Below are 21,434 nucleotides of genomic sequence, written 5' to 3' on the forward strand. Positions count from 1 at the left end.
CATCAAATTCAAGAGTGAGTTGGCACACAGTGTGTCAGAGGTTTGAAGCAGAATGCTAATAAAGTTCATGTTTTGCTTCTCTAGCAGTAGACAGAGCAGCAGTCTGCTGACAGGCGGCTGGCTGGATCCTTTTTTAAAGGCAGGATTTTGAAAGAAGAGTTTACGTCTCAGGTTTATAATATCCTCCCATAGCTCAGAGCTGACACTTGTCAGTGTGCTTTCTGCCCTGAGTCGTGAAAGCCTTACTCAGTATGATCTATGTAGAGGTAGACAATCCCAATGTGATGAGGAGTGACAACTAGGCTAGGACAGAGGTGGTGGAGGGAGGTGTTTTCCATATAGACACAGTAGAAACATCAGACATTTACAAACATAAACATAGTGATTCATATCAAACATGAAACCTTTGACCTTTATTGAATTGATTTGTTTTCCATATTTAATAATTCACTCACAATAGATTTACAGTGAAGTAACTCTAATAAGAAAAATGGTAATCGTTTATTTTTTGAAAGATCAGACATGTCCAATTTCCATTAATCCCTAGCTCTTTCCTACTCAGTTTTTTCTCACTCACTTCAAACTGACAATGAGTCCAATTAGAGGATATGGAAGCAGTCACATGCTCCCGTTCAGCTGAAATGCTACAGACAGACGGCACAGGACTGGCTGACAACAGACAGCAGCCTTTCACCTACAAGCCAACTTAATTCTCTGAAAGCTGGCATGTTTTCTTCTTACAGCGCTAATCATTCGAAACCCTCCCAAAGGATGAGGTGAGGTTAGATATCTGGAATGTATGTAGAAGGTACTATAAGTTCATAGGTCCTTGTCCTTCTCTGTGACTCAAACAGAAGGAGTGAATGTGGGTTAGTATGATAAATACAGAATGAGAGCATAACTAACTGAACTGCTGGACTCTCTTCCTCACTAGTGCCTATAGTGAGCTACAGTACTGTACTGTTTACTGTAGTCAAACATGGAGATCAAGGGGAAATGCTGAATAACAGCCAGCGCAAGTTGCAGCAGAGTATAAATCAATAATTGGACTAGACAGACCCTCAGGGAGCATTAAGACCGCAGCCTGATTGGGTAGAGAATCATCTCTCTAAGGACTTGTGGTGGACACTATGCTAAGTAAAGAGGAGACTCATATGATTAATGTTCTGCATGTTATGGATGGGTTGGCATTAGTGTGTGTATTTAGCAGTCATTTCCCAGAGTGTGTGTGCGTATGTGCCTGTGTGCTTGTGTGTGTCTGTGTCTACCTGTTTATCTGCACAGCCATTAGTGTTAATATTTGACTCAGATACAAACACAGCGTAACTCACTCTGAGGAAGGAGTCCAGTGATCCGTTCTCCATGAACTCAGTGATGATCATGACAGGGGCGCTCTTGGTGACCACACCCTCCAGGTGGATCACGTTGGGGTGGTCAAACTGACCCATGATGGACGCCTCAGACAGGAAGTCCCGCCTCTGCTTCTCTGTGTAGCCCGACTTCAGCGTCTTGATGGCCACAAACATCTCTCTCTTGCCTGGGAGCCTCAGGTTCCCACTGCACACCTCCCCGAACTCTCCTACAAGACACAACATAGAGGCAGCGAGACAGTTAATGAGAGGAGATGTCTGACAGAGGTTACAAACATTAAAATGATGAGGCAAAATATGATTAATTGGAATACAGACAGCATTCAAAATGATTATTTTGTAAAAAATGACTGGCCTTTCTCTTTACCTGCGCCAATGACTTGCTCAATCTTCACACAGGAAGTGTCAATCTCCTTAGCAAACTCCCTCACCGCCTCGTTGGGGTCCTCATATGTAAACGGATCAATATATATCTTCATTCCTGGAGTCACTTGGAAGAAGAAGAGGCCGATGTAATTTTTTGTTCTGACACACACACACAAACAAACTCTGTGTGCCTATAACATTCAGAGTTTGAGTAGCCAATGCAGTGTATTACTATGAGTCAGAAAGGTTAGTGTTAGTACAAGGTAGAGGAATGGTAGGTTTGGCTTGGGGCCTCAGGACTGTAATAATCAATGCGCAATGACATGGCATTTCTAGGTAGTCTTTAGCAGTGATAAGGCAGGTTAATGTATGTATCAGCTCCAGAGTCAAAGCAGACCATTAACACCCAGGAGAGACAGCCAGACACTATATCAGTATCACTCTCTGCTCCAGGAAATAAATTGTCTCTCTTAAGCTCTGACGCCAGGTAAATTGGCTTAAGGTGGCCTTTAAGTGTTCAGGGACTTAACTGTCCCAGGTTTTAAATCGGAGTATTCTGACTCTCACTTCCACATCTGGCCTGAGGCTTCTTTAATGGTTATTGTGTTCATGCACAGGCAGTCAGCGAAGCTGAGATACCTGCTTATAGAAGAGTCATGAAACCTGCATAGCAGACTGAACTGAAGAAGTGTTTAGGAACAGATGGAGATTCTCCTTTAAGGCAAAAAAATAATCCCTAGTCAGAACCTCCTATCTCTTCCCAAACTATGGAGCAATCCAAAGACCACCCACCAGAACATGGCAGAGACCACCTGATATAGGGGAGGACAGCCAGTATAACTGTGACCATCAGTGTGGGGATGAAAACACACACAGGGGAGTCAAACGATATTAATAGCTGTGAAATGCCCTCAGCCTCTCTGGCAATACTCCTCACTGAATTACACCCAGGCAAAAATGAGTTCTGTAAATACAGCATTTACTGCAACCTGATACTATTGATTACACATGGGAAAGCTGTCTCCATTGATAAGCCTGACTAGCGGAAGAGCTAAATAGAAAAATATATAAATAAATACAACTGAAATAAGCTCAGAGAGGAAATATATCAGAGCATTTCTGTTTAGCTGAGTGAAGGAGGAGAAAACGATAAGCCATAAGCTCCCAGGGAGAGCCAAACTAGTTTAAATCAATGCGCCTGGCTACATCTTGAAGATTTATTTCTATATCATGGAACTCTGGGCCAACGTGCTTTACATGGAAAACAAAATGATTAATAAAGGCCATTCCTTCACAATCTCCTTTGAATTTTTCAAGAATGGCAAATGGTGTGTTTGTTATTAGCGTGTTAATGAACTTAACAAGCTAAAAGAAGGCTAAATGCTATTTCCACAACAATGGAATCAGTTGACTATGAAATGAGACCCTACAGCGAACACACACTTGTACACAGGTTATGTTGTAAGTAAATCCTAGCATTAAGACGGTTGAGGAAATCAAGAGAGAAGATTACCAATGGAGAGGTGAGAAGAAGCACAAGGTTGGGAGGTAGCCAAGGACACTAGCGTGTCAGGTGGTAGCCACGGAGACAGGTATGTGAGGCAGCAGAGGGTTGAATGTTAGGCATGGAGGCTTCTGCGTGAGCCGGTAGCCATGGAGACAGGTGTGTGAGGCAGCAGAGGGTTGAACGTTAGGCATGGAGGCTGCTGCGTGAGCAGGTAGCCATGGAGACAGGTGTGTGTGCGTGTGGGTGTGTGAGCATGAGTGAGAGTGTGTGTATGGTGGGGAGGTGCAAACAGACACTCTTGAGTGAGGGCTGGGTTACTCACTGTGGCCGCTGGTGTAGTGCTGCAGCTTGTCTGTGTACTCTGAGTCTGCCCTCTCAAAACCACGCCTCCTGGGAGAAAGACAAAGAGCTATAGCGCTGGCCCAGAGAGGGGGTGTGGTCTATGTACCAGGCCTACCCACTCCACAGCTGACCACTAAACACAACCAGCCTATAAACTATAAACCCCACCTTAACAAGCCACAGGACACATTAAAGTACAGTAACGAAGTAGGGTGGAAAACAACCACTAAAGCGAATGTGTCTAATCTGGCTGACTTATTTGACTGTTTTTGCATTGGGTCGCAGGCAGCATTGGTTGGCTGGACTGGAGCAGGAATAACTCACCGGTTGCAGACGATGACGATAACAACCACTGCAATGAGGAAGACCAGACCTGCAGCTGCAGAGCCGATGATGAGAGGCAGCTTCTCCTGAATGCTGGTGTTGTACTCCTCTGTGATTAGACAAACACACACAAACACACCATCACACACTGAAACATATGGGCCAGGCATCTGAGCTAATGCATATGGAGAGAGCAGTGGGTGACAGACAGACAGACAGACGGTTGGGGAGACCAATGGGCATCTTGGCTGGCAGCACAAGACCTCTCTCCAACGCCCACTGAGCACATTCAGATACCAGCAATATGGTCGCCCGCTCATCTGGAACTGAGAGATCATTTTTGGGAGAGACCCAGCTCCCTTCCCTCAAGAGTGCTGCCAAACACAGGGAATCCAGCATGGCAGTAGGCACACAATCTCACAACACCATCTCAGGTCCTGACTGCTCTTTCCGAGGTCTGAGGATAGGGAGCGTTGTGCCCCATGGTGGTGGCACTGTACTGTATGCAGCCTACTGTGATACTGGGTTCTCCTTTGTCTGGCAGTGTGCTGGCTGCTTGCAGTGGAGGAGAGCAGAGATCAGGCTAATGATGGCCATCGGCACTGTAGTTAATAAAATGTTTAGAGAACACCCAGGTCGCTGACATTATCCAGGCCAGGGGAGCCAGGAGCCAGCATTAGTGGAGCCAGGGTAGAAGTTAGTCTGCCCAGCAGTGTCCTTCTATACAGATTAATCCACTTTAACCTGATCTGTGACTGACGATAGTCTACCGCTAATAAATTACAGTATACTACAGTATACTACAGAAAATATCTGCATTCATACATAACATGAATAATCTTATTCATTGGTAAAAAATACGTTTCACATGACTCATGAGCTCTGCTGAGAAGATAAAGAATGAAATCCACATAAATAGAACAATGGGTGTACACATTGTTAGAGAGTTGTCTTGTAGACCGCATCTCAGACCATTTCCCCATCCACATCCTTGTGTCTGTTGGGTCATTGTGTCCATGTTGTAATGGTCCATGTTAGGTTGACGGGCCATGCATGGGATGTGATAACTCTGCATCTCTCTATGCTCTATCTGAGCTGAGGGAATGTTGTCTGTACCCTCACCTTCAGTCATGGTTTGGAAGTAGAGCTTGCCACTGTAGCGTCCAAATCCGGCCACGGTCCGGGCGCGAACCAGGAACACATAGATTGCCCCTGATTTGAGACCGCGGATGACCACTGTGTTGGTCTGGCTCTTTATGATGGTTGAGTTGTACTCGGTCTGGTCCTGAGAGAGTATTAAGGAAAGAGGGAGAAATACAAATCAGTGCCATCCACAGAACAATTACCATACACATGTATTAACTTAATGCCTTATAAAAATAGGCTGATGTGCAAAGTAGGATACAGACTCAAATGTTTCTAACACTGGTGTATCTATTTAACCAAGCAGAATGAAGAGAGAATGAAAAGCAACAGCCATAGGCAGAAGGGATGGCAGTTTCAGGTCTGCTAGTTTGTTTGGGTTGTGAGTTTGGACGATTAGTGTAACTTTTCATTGCCACACCGCTTCTCTCTCCACAAAGCTGACAGGTCTGTCTGGAAGAGGAGACTAAAACTGTGCCGGCTGCAGCCTTCAACCAATCAGTCAGCAGCGTGAGCACAGTTGCGAGATCTGAGCCGCGGCAGGGGCCGAGACAATTGTTTTGACAGCTCTCCTCAGCAGCATCTGAGAATAGAATTAAACTAAAAAGTGGAGCAGAGTGGCGCACAGTCACAGAGAACTGTTAAATGAACTTTGTGTGAGCTTGTGTGTGTGTGTGCTCTTCTCTGCCCGTATCTGTGTGTGGGAGTGTTTCTTGTGAGAAAGTATGCTGATTCTGAGGAGTCTGTCTGTTGAATACTGTCAACACAGCATTGTTTCAACCGCAAATATCTCTCCATCAATCCCTAGTGGCCTGACTGGAGGGCTGAGAGCAGTTTCCTTTCCCAGTGACCGACCGTGATTAGAATTGAAAGGGATCGATTCAGAAGCTACAGTATGCCTGACTCCCACCGTGATCATGCTGTTCTGGACTCCAACATTCTTAATTTCAATGTGCTAGAAAATTTGGGATATATTTTACAGTCATTGCATACCTTATTTAGCCCCGCTGAGATGAAAGAAAGCCTGACACTCAATAGTGTCTTTACGTGTGTGTCTGTTTATATGGAGGTGAGACAGAGCAGACTGTTTGTTAATGGGTAGTGTGCAGTGGGTACCTACCTTCTCGTAGTACTGCAATTCATAGTCCAGAATGACTCCATTGGGCTGGTCTGGTTGAGACCAGGACAGAGTGATGCTGTCCACGGTACGACTGACCTGGTGCATGATGGACACTGTCGACGGAGCTGCAGAGAGATAGATCGATAGAGAGATCGATAGATAGAGAGAGACGGAGATATACAGACAGAGAGAAAGAAGGAAAGTGCATAACACATACAAATTCAGAATCACAACATTCAGTCACTGTGATTAGTTCCCAATCATACATCCGAATCATACAATCTCATCAAACAGATATCAAACAGATGCCTACTTCACTGAGCTATGTAACAGTGATAGTGATATATTAGTTTCTATCATCCTGGGCTGCATGTAGAAAAGGCACACCTCTGACTAAACCACATACATAGTTTGAAGGGACTTTCCAGCACTGACTTTGTGTTATTTCCATGATTCATCTGTGCTTCCCACATTGTCAGGGTGTGAGGACAGTATCTGTCTGTGTCTGACTAGCAATCATTCCCCTGGCCGCATCCTCCTCCTCCGGACAAATTGTGGAGCAAGCCCATTTTGTATGGCTCATAAAACCAGAGAAAATCATCAGAACCACAAGTATGCCATACACAATCGCCATTTAGTTTTTTCCAGACTTCTATTTTTGTAATTGAGGTCTATGTTTACAGATATTTTTTGGTGGATGACAACTTCATACACATCAGTAAATTGTTTGAAAGTGCAAGGACAAGAGTCATGATCATGGTGGACAGATATAGAGAATTATAGCATTTACATGTGGTAATCACAGTGTAGCAATAAGCCAGATCCTTTCAGAAGTAATTGAGCCAGAAATGAGTGATGAGTGGGTAGGGTTGTAAGCTGCCTTTAGTCTAACAAAACCAAAGGCCCAGACTTGCAACTTTCTTTTTAGTAAGGCTAAAGGGTCAGGGAGGGGCATGCTATCCACGCGCCCTCATACATCCATTAACATTAGTGCATGGTGCCGTGGGTCACAGCGAAGCTAATGCAGGAGATAAAAGCGCTGTCTGGGGCTTGGAGGGCAGGATTTATGGGCCCCCGGGCCCCAGCCTCGGCCCATGGTCCCACGCTGCATACACACAGCCCCCAGCCAGCAGCACAGTGGCTCCCCAGAGTTCCAGCCATAAAGCGCTCCACCGGCACGCGCTCTCCTTGGAAAATCCACTGACTGGAAACCCCTCCCACCTGCCCTCCCTCGGCCCCTCCCACCATTATCAAGGAATCTGGGGGAGTGTGTGTGGTTAATATCTCATATATAAATCTAAGTGTTCATTTTATGTAGTTCATGTAACAACATTCTGGTAATATCTGATGCTATCTACCACACCACAAAGGAGCCTTTCAGATGGGGTTTGGATTAAAATACACATGTTCAGTACTGTAGAGTAAAGCCCGAAGCAGCTCCCAGAAACCAGTGTGCTCTAAGACATGATGACGGAGAGGCGGTTTTATGGCGTATTCATTCTCAACAGTGAGTCAGCCTTGCCTCACATGCCCTCTGATCCCAACAGAAGCCTCCATCCGAGGACACTAATCATGAGATACTGTCTAAACAGGGAGGTCCCGGAGCCTATGTCCCCATATGCCGTCGGCCTTAAAATAAATGTGTCTACAGATAATGAATAGGCAGCCTGTAGTTTCATCTCCTGCAGCAGTTGCACTAAGATGGCCTGTGATTCTGCCATGAACATAAAGTGCATTTGGAAAGTATTCCACATTTTGCTACGTTACAGCCTTATTCTAACATTGATTATATGAAATGTTTTTCCTCATCAATCTACACAAAATACCCCATAATGACAAAGCAAAAACACAAAAGCACATTTATTAAAAATAAAGAACAAAAATATCACATTTACATAAGTATTCAGACCCTTTGCTATGAGACTCGAAATTGAGTTCAGGTGCATCTGTTTCCATTGAGCATACTTGAGATGTTTCTACAACTTGATTAGACTCCACCTGCTGTAAATTCAATTGATTGGACATGATTTGGAAAGGCACACACCTGTCTATATAAGGTCCCACAGTGTGTGTCAGAACAAAAACCAAACCATGAGGTCGAAGGAATTGTCCATAGAGCTCCGAAACAGGATTGTGTCAAGGCACAGATCTGGGGAAGGGTACCAAAACATTTCTGCAGCCTTGAAGGACCCCAAGAACACAGTGCCCTTCATCATTCTTAAATGGAAGAAGTTTGGAACCACCAAGACTCTTCCTAGAGCTGTCTGCCCGGCCAATCTGAGCAATCGCAGGGAGAAGGTCCTTGGTCAGGGAGGTGACCTAAAACCTGATGTTCACTCTGACAGAGCAACAGAGTTCCTCTGTGGAGAAGGGAGAACTTTCCAGAAGGAGAACCATCTTTGCAGCATGCCACCAATAGGCCTTTATGGTAGAGCGGCCAGATGGAAGCCACTCCTCAGAAAAAGGCACATGAAAGCCCACTTGGAGTTTGCCAAAAGGCACGTAAAGGACTCTCAGACCATGAGAAATAAAATTCTCTGGTCTGATGAAACCAAGATTGAACTCTTTGGCCTGAATGCCAAGCTTCAGGTCTGGAGGAAATCTGCCACCATCCCTACAGTGAAGCATGGTGGTGGCAGCATCATGCTGTGGGAATGTTTTTCAGCAGAAGGGACTGGGAGACTAGTCAGGATCGAAGGAAAGATGAACGGAGCAAAGTACAGAGAGATCATTGATGAAAACATGCTCCAGAGTGCTCAGAACCTCATATTGGTGCAAAGGTTCACCTTCCAACAGGACAACGACCCTAAGCACACAGCCAAGACAACGCAGGAGTGGCTTCGGGACAAGTTCCTAAATGTCCTTGAGTGGCCCAGCCGGAACTCGGACTTGAACCCGATCCAACATCTCTGGAGAAACCTGAAAATAGCTGTGCAACGACACTCCCATTCCAACCTGAGAGGATCTGCAGAGAAGAATGGGAGAAACTCCCCAGATACAGGTGTGTCAATCGAGGCTGTAATCGCTGCTTCAACACAGTACTGAATAAAGGGTCTGAATAGTTATGTAAAGGTGATATTTCCTTATTTAATTTTTTATACATTTGCTAAAATGTATACCAACCAGTTTTTGCTTTGTTATTATTGGGTATTGTGTGTAGAGTGAGGAGGTGGGGAAAAAACAATATAATCAATATTAGAATAAGGATGTTACGTAACAAAATGTGGAAAAAGTCAAGGGGTCTGAATACTTTCCGAATGCACCGTACATGATCCCCTTCACAGAGACACAGAGGTAGTGTATACAGAGGTAGTGTATACAGTAACCAGTCTGGAGAATAGACTACTCACAGGCATCTCTTCAATCTCACTGTTCGTTGAGTTTGTTTACTATCATAATAAGGCAAATAGTCACTCTACGGGGAACTCACAAGTATCCCATTACGGATGTACATAAATTCAGGACTGCATGCCACATGCTTTTTTGTGCATAGCATTTTCATTAAACAAGAGGTGTAGCGATCTCTGGTAACCTAATCCCGGGCAGGGCATACAGACAAAGGCAGTGCATGTGTCATTGTACAGAGGATGGTACACATGCCAAGATGAAAGCTTTCCACGCAGAACATTGTGGTTTACTCTAACAGACGGACGTCTTCCGGACTGAAGCATGAAGAACGCGATGTCTGTTTCGCACCAATAATAAGTATTGAGGAAAAAATAAACAGTACAACAGAGATCTAAGAAGATGGAAGCATTACTGTTACTGCTGCTATGGAAAAATGTGTGTAGCGTTTCGACTGTACTGCAGTAATTATATAATTTTCCACTTGATACTCCAGCAGAGAGAGGGCTAACAGCAGAGTCCCTGCCACGAGGAGACAGGGTGATAATCACTGCTAGTAAAATATTCTAGTCATGGTGGAGCATTCCAGCTTTCCAAACGATTGCTCCTTGCAACGCTACAGCGACGAGGACTATTTATCTAGAATCCTAGGTGTTTAACTTTTTCCTGGCAAGGCTTGTACTCTGACACATTGGAACAATTATCCAGCACAAAGGAGGGTTCCGAGAGAGCGTGAGTCTATGAACAAACTCATCAAAAACAGATAACGTTTGTATTCTTTTATCTTAAGGTCATCCAGGCCCAGAAATTCTGAATAACATCCAAAAATGTTTGGAAAGTAACTCAATACATTACTGGGCTCTCTCTAGATGGGAGGGTTGTGGACGGTTCAGAAGAGAAACCCTAAGTAGTGCATTACTGTAAATAGTATTTGTCAGTGCTGTTTAATGTGAAGAACTCCTGTTGTTGTCACAGAGTTAAGTTACAGTCTCAGTATTAATACAAGGTCTTGGATTTGATAAAAGACATTGGGGCTTTGTTCTCTATTCTAGCATAACGCTCTGGCTTGGGCCCAGCAGCCGAATATAAAAGGCTCTATTTTGTGCAAAATCCCAATAGTCATTTTACTGTTGTGTTTGAACACCTAGTAACTTCCATAATCAATCAAAGATGGGCTTTAGAGTTATTTCCACTCATTTAAATCCATGGCGATTTAATGGGGCATACTCCTGCAAACACAGAGAAGCAATTTACTGAGCCCCCTGATCTATCCCATTTACATCCTCTACCCAGTCTGTAAATAAATATCTCTGCTGCTATTGTTCTGTTCTCTTCTATTCTGCTACACTCATTTGGTGGGCATGGCCTCCCTCCCTCCCATGCCTGTGTCCCTCTCTTTCCCCTCCTTGTATTCCCCTAAGAATGCTGGTCTCCTTTCAGCTCAGCCTATTGATTCTGGTCTCCACAGAGCACCCTTCTGAGCATGATGGCATCTTCATTAAGCGAGCTGGTGGACTGAAACCAGGCTGGCCTTTGATGACAGGCAGGCAGGAAAGCAGGTGGGGAGAGGGCCCCCATGCCTGGACAGAGCCTGAGTTTGGGTGCAGGACCACGTGGGCCAGCTGGAGTTCCAGCCACCATAAAAAAAAGGCAGACAGCCATTACAGAGCCATGCTCCGAGGGGTGGGAGGCAAAGTTATTATAGTAATCACAATTTGGGGTTTGTGGTTGGGAGAGACAATGCCACCTCGAGTGATTTCCCTTTCTCCCTTTGTTCCCCTTCCCATCTTTAAAACCCTGCACTATTACAACCAAAACCAAATTAAATGTCAAAGTCTGCTGAAAAATACATGGTTGCAGAGACAGAAGAGTCAACCATTCATCTTGGCTGTTGAATCTGTGAAAGTGACTTAGATTTAGGACTTCTCTTTGAATATCTGACTTGCCTATGTGCAGCGTGCTCTATGACCATGTGGCTCTGATTTGAGGTTCTGGTACAGGGAGCAAAGCTATGATTTGGGGGAGGATGGGGAAGGAAGCGAGAACAGGTCAGCACTCGTAAATCCCCATCCCCTTTCACAGTAAAAATATGTTTCCCCCACAGCACCGTCTCTCCCAATGGGCCCAGCCAGCTGCTCCTCCACTATGCAGCCAGGCAGCCTTCTAAACAGGCTGTTGGTGCTGCCTTCACTCTCTCTCCCTCCGAATGCTCTCCGTTTACGAGCCGCACATCGAGAGCTCTTAAAGGCAGAGGCCTGTATTTGCATGTACTTTTAGCACACTGGCAGACGGCCCTGTTTCCCCATCTGCAATGGATTGTGGGTTTTTACGTCTCCAAAGAGTTTCCAATGCAGTAAAGCTACACAAGCAAGATTTCAGTTCATCAAGCTTTAAACCATCTGCGCTTGAAAAGATTGGGGCCTTAATGCACTCGTATACACAATATAAGCTAATTCTAAAATAGGCACTCCAGGGGCTTAAAACGTTTGCAGAACCTTACGGGAGGTTAGGTCTAATCTAAGCACACCACGCCACTAAGTAGTTCTGCTCACCCAAGAGGTCCAAAGCAGAGATATGAGAGAAGTGAGGGAACAGTGGTGAGGGGTAGGGTGGGGACTCTCTCTGCAGTCACTTGTAATAATACAGATGTACACTGCTGGGCTTGGCCCCGATTGGTCATTCAGTCTGGACAATTGTTTTAGCAGTACGCTACAGGGATAAGCCTTAGTGCTCTGACTCACAGGCTCTAGGCTAGCCACAATTCGTTTATTTAGATTTTCTGCATCTGGCTTCTAAAGCAGGTTTTCCAGGGAAATAGAGGAGTGAGGAAGAATCACTAAATCTGAAGGACTGCAAATGTGGGTTTATTTGCTACTTTGATTGTCCTTGAATGAGTTCTATGAATCTCTTTGTCAAGTGGATAAGCCACTGTTGACCTTAAAAGTTGTCTTCAGAAGGGCTTGAAAAGATAGATGTTATAATACAAAACTATTGTCCTGGAAAATCTATTGTATACAGGACACTGAAAGACTGGATACAGAACATCTGTTGTAGTAACACTGCATAGAAATTTACTTTTGATACCCATTGATACATTGCTTATCTGCATTAACAGATAAGGAGTTACTTACTATATGACACAATGGTCAGGATAAAAAAAAGATGATCTCATCTTGAAAAGGTCCTGAACTCAATTAAAATACACAAACTCAGAGAGAATCATGGGAGAGACATGTGCATGTCACTCAGAGATTCATGCTTTTGACCTCACCAATGTCACATGATGCATTGAAAGGGAAGACAACCTGGAAAGGACACTAAGATTGTTGAGGCAAAGAAAGCGATCCTCCCAACATAATCTCACTAAATTCAAGCAAATATTTACCAAAAAATATTTCAGCAGATTTCATATGTTTTTGTGTGGCTTATTTCGTGTGACAACACACACATTTGTGCGACTTCATTCATAGGAAAAGTAATTTTTGTGGGGCAAACTTCGGAACAATCTTTTGAAAGTTACTGGAGCAATGCATTTTGGGCAATGGTGTTCTACACTGCCTTTTTTTGTGTCCCACATCTTTTCAAAAAACAAACTCGTTAAAAATCCAATATTATTAATCAACCAGGTTGTCATCGAAATACTTGGATACTGGATTATTAATGCCAATGCTTCTGCCAATGCTTCTTTCTATGCTTGTTTTCCCTTAATACTTCGGGATACTGGTGCTATGTCAGATTTTATGAGGGTTGCCAGATTGGAGTAAAAGCTGAATGTCATTTTTTTTGTGGTATCGATGAAGGTATTTGATTGGGGAACGGGGATACATTTTCATGATGGGAAATTAATTCATCAAAAATTGGGGGAAACAGAACACCAGCAACAACAAAAAAAAACAGTTTGGTTTAAATTCCCCTGGTGATCAATTAAGCCATATCAATGCAGTTAAACAGGTTCATGTAAAATATTGAATTATGTTGGCTTACACTTCTGGCACTTCCAAGGCCGTTTCATTATAATTATTATGGTCGTGTCAATCATGTTATGTACTTAGGCAATTGTAACAAGGCATATGTCAGCATTGTAGGCTTACTGCCTCTGCCCAGAGGCCTACCAGGATTTCATGGCAACGGCCGTTAGAGCTCACCTCGCCACATATGAGCCCTGTTTAAAGTCCCTGTTGCAGCTTTCACTTTCTTACGATACATTGGTGGCTGCGTTGGGATCACGTCCAGCTCACGTCTAGTTATGTGATCTAGTGGTGGGACGCATTATGTTTTACCACATTGTGTTGAGTATTTCTAGTGAACAATGGATAAGCAACAATGGGCATGACGGATAGAAGTAGTCACTACAGGTGTGATCAAGCCTTACATCCAAGTTGCCTGAAGCTGAATGGAAAGTGCTATGCCCTTACCAGTTATTCAGAAGAAAATCCTCTGTGACTGTCTATTTTAAATAAGTTAACTTACCAGTGTGGACCCAAAACAAACACATTCTACACATTTACATACGACCTGTTTAAAGTGTTATTACAACCATGGTGTTCTTTTGTTACTGAAGCTTAAATATAAAATAACCTGACAATGATCCACATCACATGGGTAGACAAATTATATATGTGTTATGCAGCGAAACACAATTATCCTTTTTTAGGATGTAAACCAGTAATATGAATAACTTTTGATCCATCCTGTTCTGATCTAATTAGATGGACCAAGCCTGACCTGCTGAGGAGTGTCGGACTCCATCCTGGCTAGAGGGGTGCTCTCATCATATCTACGAACATAGACAGGGCGCTAACTCCCCTAGCTCCACAGTGAGATAGGGTGCAGGCCAGGCAGCAGGCTGTTAGCGAGCCTGCCAGCTTAGTGGAGTCTGCCATTAGCACAGTCAGTGTAGTCAGCTCAGCGATCCCCATTGAGACCATGTCTGTGCCTCGATCTAGGTTGGGAAATACTAAACTTTGCCTGTGTTCGCCTTAGCAATCTCACTGGAATAAAGACCTCCTCAATTCCTGTCATTATTGAAAGATAGGGCTACTTAATGTTAGATCCCTCACTTCCAAGGCAGTTATAGTCAATTAACTAATCACTGATCATAATCTTGATGTGATTGGCCTGACTGAAACATGGCTTAAGCCTGATGAATTTACTGTGTTACACTATTGACCATATCCCCCGCGCATCCCGCAAAGGTGGAGGTGCTGCTAACATTTACGATAGCAAATTTCAATTTACACAAAAAAAAGACTGCATTTTCCTCTTTTGAGCTTCTAGTCATGAAATATATGCAGCCTAATCAATCACTTTTTAGAGCTACTGTTACAGGCCTCCTGGGCCGTATACAGCATTCCTCACGGAGTTCCCTGAATTCCTATTGGATCTTGTTGTCATGGCAGATAATATTCACATTTTTGGTGACTTTAATATTCATATTTGTTTGCAATCACAAAAAAAAGAATCTGCTCAGACCCCAACCAAGGATCATCAAAAGTCGTGCTATAAATTCTCGGGCAACAATGATTCCTATATGCCTTTCCAGACTCCCTCCACCACATTTTTTGATACTGTTGCAAAGCTAACTAACAAGCAGTAAACCCCAAGAGAGGATGGCTTTCACTTCAGCATAGATCAATTCATGAACTTCTTTAACGAAAGTATCATGATCATTAGAAAGTAAATTACGGACTCTTTGAATCTGTGTATTTCTCCAAAGCTCAGTTGTCCTGAGTCTGCACAACACTGTCAGGACCTAGGATCAAGGGAGACACTCAAGTTTTTTTAATACTATTTCTCTTGACACACTGTTGAAAATAATCATGGCCTCTAAACCTTCAAGCTGCATACTGGACCCGATTCCAACTAAACTACTGAAAGACCTGCTTCCTGTGCTTAGCCCTCCTATGTTAAACATAATAAGCGGCTCTCTATCCACCAGATGTGTACCAAACTCACTAAAAGTTGCAGTAATAAAGCCTCTCTTGAAAAAAGCCAAACCCTGACCCAGAAAATATTTTAAAACTATCGGCCTATATCGAATCTCCCATTCCTCTCAAAACTTTTACAAAAAGCTGTTGCGCAACAACTACCTGCCTTCCTGAAGACAAACAATGTATATGAAACACTTCATTCTGGTTTTATGCCCCATCATAGTACTGAGACTGCACTTGTGAAGGTGATAAATAACCTTTTGCGTGTAGGGGGCAGTATTTTTGTTTTTGGCTAAAAAACGTACCCATTTGAAACTGCCTATTTCTCAGCCCCAGAAACTAGAATATGCATATAATTGTCATATTAGGATAGAAAACACTCTAAAGTTTCCAAAACTGTAGAAATATTGTCTGTGAGTATAACAGAACTGATATTGCAGGCGAAAACCTGAGGAAAATCCAATCAGGAAGTGCCTCTTATTTTGAAACCTCTCTGTTCCTATGCATGCCTATCCTCCATTTAAAGGGATATCAACCAGATTCCTTTTCTATGGCTTCCCTAAGGTGTCATCAGTCTTTTGACATAGTTTCAGGCTTTTATTTTGAAAAATTAGCGTGAAAGATCACATTGCATAAGTGGATAGGTGGGGGCTCTCAGAGTGAGTTTTGCGCTACAGAGTAAAGCGGCCATTGTTTCTCCAGGTGTTTTTGAAAAACCTACACACCCGTTTGATATATTATCGAATATATATTTTAAAAACAACCTGAGGATTGATTATAAAAAATGTTTGACATGTTTGACATGTTTCTGTTGACATTATGGATATTATTTTGTCGTGACCGCTCTTTCCTGTGGATTTCTGAACATAACGCGACAAACAAACTGAGGTATTTTGGGTATAAAAATAATCTTTATGGAACAAAAGGATTTGTTGTGTAACTGGGAGTCTCGTGAGTGAAAACATCTGAAGATCATCAAAGGTATACGATTCATTTGATTGCTTTTCTGATTTTCGTGACCTAGCTACTTAATGCTTAGTGTACATAATGTTATTCTATGCTATTGATAAACTTACACAAACGCTTGGATTGCTTTCACTGTAAAGCATAATTTCAAAATCTGAGACGACAGGTGGATTAACAAAAGGCTAAGCTGTGTTTTGCAATATTGCACTTGTGATTTCATGAATATGAATATTTTTTAGTAATATTACTTGACTGTTGCGCTATGCTATTCAGCGGTTGCTGACGGAAATGATCCCGCTAAAGGGATGGGTAGCATCAAGAAGTTAATGGCATCAGACCGAGGCTCTGCATCTGTCCTCGTGCTCCAAGACCTTAGTGCTGCTTTTGATACCATCGACCACCACATTCTTTTGGAGAGATTGGAAACCCAAACTGGTCGACACGGACAAGTTCTGGCCTGGTTTAGATCTTATCTGTCGGAAAGATATCAGTTTGTCTCTGTAGATGGTTTGTCCTCTGACAAATCAACTGTACATTTCAGTATTCCTCAAGGCTCTGTTTTAGGACCACTATTGTTTTCAATATATATTTAACCTCTTGGTGATGTCATTCGGAAACATAAATGTTAACTTTCACTGCTATGCGTATGACACACAGAGTATGACACACACGTTTCGTCCTAGGTTCTGGCCTTTCTAGGGAGTTTTTCCTAGCCACCGTGCTTCTACACCTGCATTGCTTGCTGTCTGAGGTTTTAGGCTGGGTTTCTGTACAGCACTTTGTGCCATCAGCTGATGTAAGAAGGGCTTTATAATTACATTTGACTGATTGACTGATGTAGGATTTTCTACGGCCTACAATCAAGCCCTTTCCCAGTCATGAAGGACGAAGCTAGGCCCCTCTTGATTCTCAATGGTGAAGACTGAACTCAAGTTAGGGGTTTTACGTCAGACTCTCCTGTACCACTTTGCCCAACATGTTATACCCCAGAGGTTGTAAATAAACCCTTTATTTTCTAAGGTGATCCAAAAATGAGGATAAATCATTATTATACGGCTGTGAAACCCATAGCCGAATGGCTCCAGACTGAGTATTTCTCACCATTTATTTACAGAGAGCAACTTCTGTTTTATAGCAGGTAGTGTCAATTTATTTGCAATAGTGTGTTGATTAATTATTGCTTTTTCAGTGTAAATACAGAATATGTATAAAAAATACCAAATACACCAAAAGCTAAATCAAGCAGAGATGTATGAGTATTTTACCATGTTAATCATTACTAAAACATACAAACTACAAACACTTAACCAGTTAAAGATAATGAACACATGACAATTAGATAAAAATTATTTAATTAAAAATAATTGATACAAAATCCAGAGTTGGCAATAACAGGAGTTCAAACAAAGTGAGTGTGTGTGTATGTGTGTAAGTGATTGTGTGTGTGTGTGTGTCTGTATTATGGTGTGTATTATAATTTCACAAAATAAAAATTCCCCAATCAAATACCTTCAGTGATAACCACAAATATTTGAATCTGTCTTTTTTCCCAATCTGGCAACCTTCTTAAAATTTGACACAGCCTTGTATAAAATGCATTATGAAAGAAATGGTGAAATGTAGCCTCCACGAAATATGAAATGCCATATAAAGAAAATTGTGTAGATCTGATTTTGCCTACACAAAAAAAGGGCCATTCTGACTATTAGTGCACCAATATTCCAAAGTATTAAGTGACAACAAGCACAGAAAACAGTGTTGGCATAAAAAAAAACTACGGAAGGCTACTAGTATGGAATTATTTTGGTGACAACCTGGTTGATTAACAATATTGTTTTATTTTTATTTGTTATATATAAATAAATGTGTGACACAAAAAAAGGCAGTGTAGAACACCATTGCCCATCATGCATTGGTCTAATAACTTTCAAAAGATTGTTCCGAAGTTTTCCCCCCCAAAAAATTATTTTCCACTGAATGAAGTTGCACAAAAATGTGTGCATTTTCCTACGAAGCGGCTCATGAAATGGTCTTTTCACACAAAATAAGCTCCACAAAAACATAAAAACGCACGAAATCTGCTGAAATACTTTTGGTACATATTTGCACAAATTGAGTTTGAGATTGTGTTAGTCCTTCAGAATCCAAGAAAAATATTTAAGTTTAAATTAAACAACAGAGACTTTGTTTTGTTGCAGTGTGATTCATTATGTCAATATTGGATTTTATACACTTTTCATTATAGTTATCACGCTTCTGTAAACATAACAGATAATTGCACGTCAACATCTTTTAAAGTGGTGTGCCTGTGGTGTGTCTGAGTTGACACAGACCTGCCCATCGTTGTGTGAAGTGTGTGTGTGTATGTGAATGTGTGTGTGTGTATGAGTCCGTGTGTTTACTATATACCCACATCCCATCTCTCAGTTGTACATTGGCTTTGAGAAGACACTTCATTCCTCGTCTGTTCCGGCACATAAAAGCAGTCATTCTTATTACATGGCTCCAGAAATAGAAAATAAAGCAATTCCAAAAATATCAGCCAGAAATGTAATACATAAATATTTCTGAGAGCATCTTTCTCTCTGATATTTCAACAACCAGGAGAGGACTGAGACCAGAGGTGGAGAGGAGAGGAGAGAGGCATGGAGGAGGGAAGGAGAGGTAATACAACCACCTTCTTACTGTTTCCCACTTTCCTCTCAAACAGAAAAACAGAAACAGAACTGGAAAAATACATGCAAAAACAGAATGAGCCTGATCATTTATGAGCACACTTTGTGCTGGAAAACAGCATATCCCCTAGCACAATAAACTTGCTTAAAGAGGGGTATTTACCCAAACACTATAATTTGTATTACAGATATATAATTTGCTATTGGCATGATATTTAATTTACACCCCACTGTGGTTGTCTTCATTCATAAATAGATAAATAGAAATAGATAAATAGAAATAGATAAATAGAAATGCCCACTTTCACTCACAAGACACATTACTTATATATTTTTAAACTGTGAAAAATCTGAGCACTTCAACATGAAAATCAGAAAGAAAATCTTGTTGTGCACGATCTCTTTTGGAGTCAATTATTGTAACCTGTCATGTGAACAAATTCCTAGCAAAGATGTTAAATAGGTCGTTACCTACGCTTTGGGGGCAATAACAACAGTGTATAAATGACTGCATTAGCACAATTTATTTGCGCATTTCAGCATCAATCAGAGCTAATGTGGACTACAACAAGTAATTCCAGCCAAACAGTCTTACTAAACAACCCTTTAAAGTCCACTGGCCCAAAAGGGCCTGATCTTCTTACACAGCTTTGTCCTCATGCAATGTCTATCGCCAAGTTCTTAATTCTTTCTTCTTAAGATATTCAGTAAAATTAGATCTATGATAAAACCCAGTAGAATGGCCCCAGTATTTATTTATTTAGGCAAGTCACTTAAGAACAAATTCTTATTTACAATGACAGCCTAGGAACAGTGGGTTAACTGCCTTGATCAGGGGATTTGGGATTTGATTTAGCAACCTTTTGGTTACTGGCCCAATGCTCTAACCACTAGGCTACCTGTCACCCCAGTATGAAGTATATGACTTTTGCTTTTCTATTTTTGTTTTGCCAAAACACAGTCATACATTTCTCATTTTGTTTGAATAAAATATGTAGCTTTGTGTAAAGCATTGCAACATGAACCTGGAATTTCCAACGCAGTAAAGCTACACATGCGAGTTTTCAGTTCATCAAGCTTTAAACTGCCAGTTTATGCTCTAACTATTTTAGCAAGGGCATGAAGTAATTAAATGCATATTGAATGCGTAGTTCATCTAAAGTCATCTAACCCTACAGTCAGCTAGCTCCACAGTCTGCATACCTAACACCATATGCAAATCACAATCACACAATCTCTGCTATCTCTCCTTCCACTAGTTGGTCTCAAGTAGTAGCCATAGTATGTGCTTGCAGTGCTGGCTGGAGCCTCGGTGTATAGAGCTGTGCCACTCTGTCAGGGCTGGGCTGTGCTCCAGGTGTCTACAGAAGCCTCCTGTCTGTCTGGCCGCCTGACCCACACTGGCACCTTCCATATGTGCCCTTCCTGACAACTTCTGTCACTGTCACACGTCCTGCATCCTACACTGGCTGGCCTGGAAGTATCTCTCTGCCTCTCTCGAACCAGTGTACGGTATGCTGGACACGTCAGCAGCACTACAGCACCAACAGCAGAGGAGTGGAAAACACCCTCCCCTTATTCAAAGCTGGTGTTTAGAAGGCATGAATATAAAGGCCAAGCATAAATTATTAATGGTGAGGAATGGACCTTTGAAGAATCAAGTGTATCAAATCCTCACAGTAGATGTGTCAAAATACCCGTAAAACCGAGCGGTCAAACAGGGAAATGGTCCAGGTTATTAATAGTTCAAGTGCGGTAGCAGCAACAATATTCACCCCTCCCTCAATCAAAAAAAATTGCATTCTGCGTGGAACTTCCATGGAGCCCTGCAGTCGATGACGAAGACCTCCTTATAACCATCTATGTTTCTGACTATGTTCTGTACAGTGTCTAGTTCTATTAAATTGTAGAGGACGTATTTGTTTAGGCGTTTCATTAGCCCAAGACGAGCCAGGGAAGCTAGTGGCCTGGTTACAGTTCGTCTCTAGAGGACTGGTTACAGTCCGGCCTGGCAATTTGGGGGATAATGAAGTGGTACATCTTCCCCAGTTGTATGATAGTGGTGCACCAGATTACAGCAGCCACCCCTGAGTTGAGTAATGGGATTCAGTCCCACAATGAGCTGTTCACTTGATAAGAAACCAATTCAGTCTCCCCTTCCTCCCCATATTAGCAGCAGCTTCCCTGGCTCGCCTTGGGCTAATTAAACGCCTAAACAAATACGTCCTCTACAATTTAATAGAGCTAGACACTGTACAGAACATAGTCAGAAGAATAGATGGGTATATGGAGGTCTTCGTCATCGACTGCAGGGCTCCATGGAAGTTCCACGCAGAATGCTAATGG

The 21,434-nt window shown here is 42.4% G+C and overlaps 1 protein-coding gene across 6 annotated transcripts in view; it reads right to left on the reverse strand.

The window, feature by feature from the left end:
* The window catches only part of LOC110494446 (ephrin type-B receptor 2), a 163,007-nt gene that overhangs the window by 12,007 nt on the left and 129,566 nt on the right, over positions 1-21,434 (reverse strand). For 2 of the 6 annotated variants that reach the window (XM_021569484.2, XM_021569487.2), the window contains exons 6-11: positions 6,173-6,297; positions 5,032-5,194; positions 3,910-4,018; positions 3,566-3,630; positions 1,738-1,860; positions 1,332-1,579 (exon numbers count right to left, since the gene is read on the reverse strand). In XM_021569484.2, coding sequence (XP_021425159.1) covers positions 1,332-1,579; positions 1,738-1,860; positions 3,566-3,630; positions 3,910-4,018; positions 5,032-5,194; positions 6,173-6,297 — 833 coding nt within the window. Of the gene's footprint in view, positions 1-1,331; positions 1,580-1,737; positions 1,861-3,565; positions 3,634-3,909; positions 4,019-5,031; positions 5,195-6,172; positions 6,298-21,434 lie in introns of all 6 variants that reach the window. The other 4 variants (XM_036950496.1, XM_036950498.1, XM_036950497.1 and 1 more) reach the window with 3 other exon arrangements.

Source organism: Oncorhynchus mykiss, chromosome 17 (assembly GCF_013265735.2).
Source record: "Oncorhynchus mykiss isolate Arlee chromosome 17, USDA_OmykA_1.1, whole genome shotgun sequence".
Classification (NCBI taxonomy): Eukaryota; Metazoa; Chordata; class Actinopteri; order Salmoniformes; family Salmonidae; genus Oncorhynchus; species Oncorhynchus mykiss.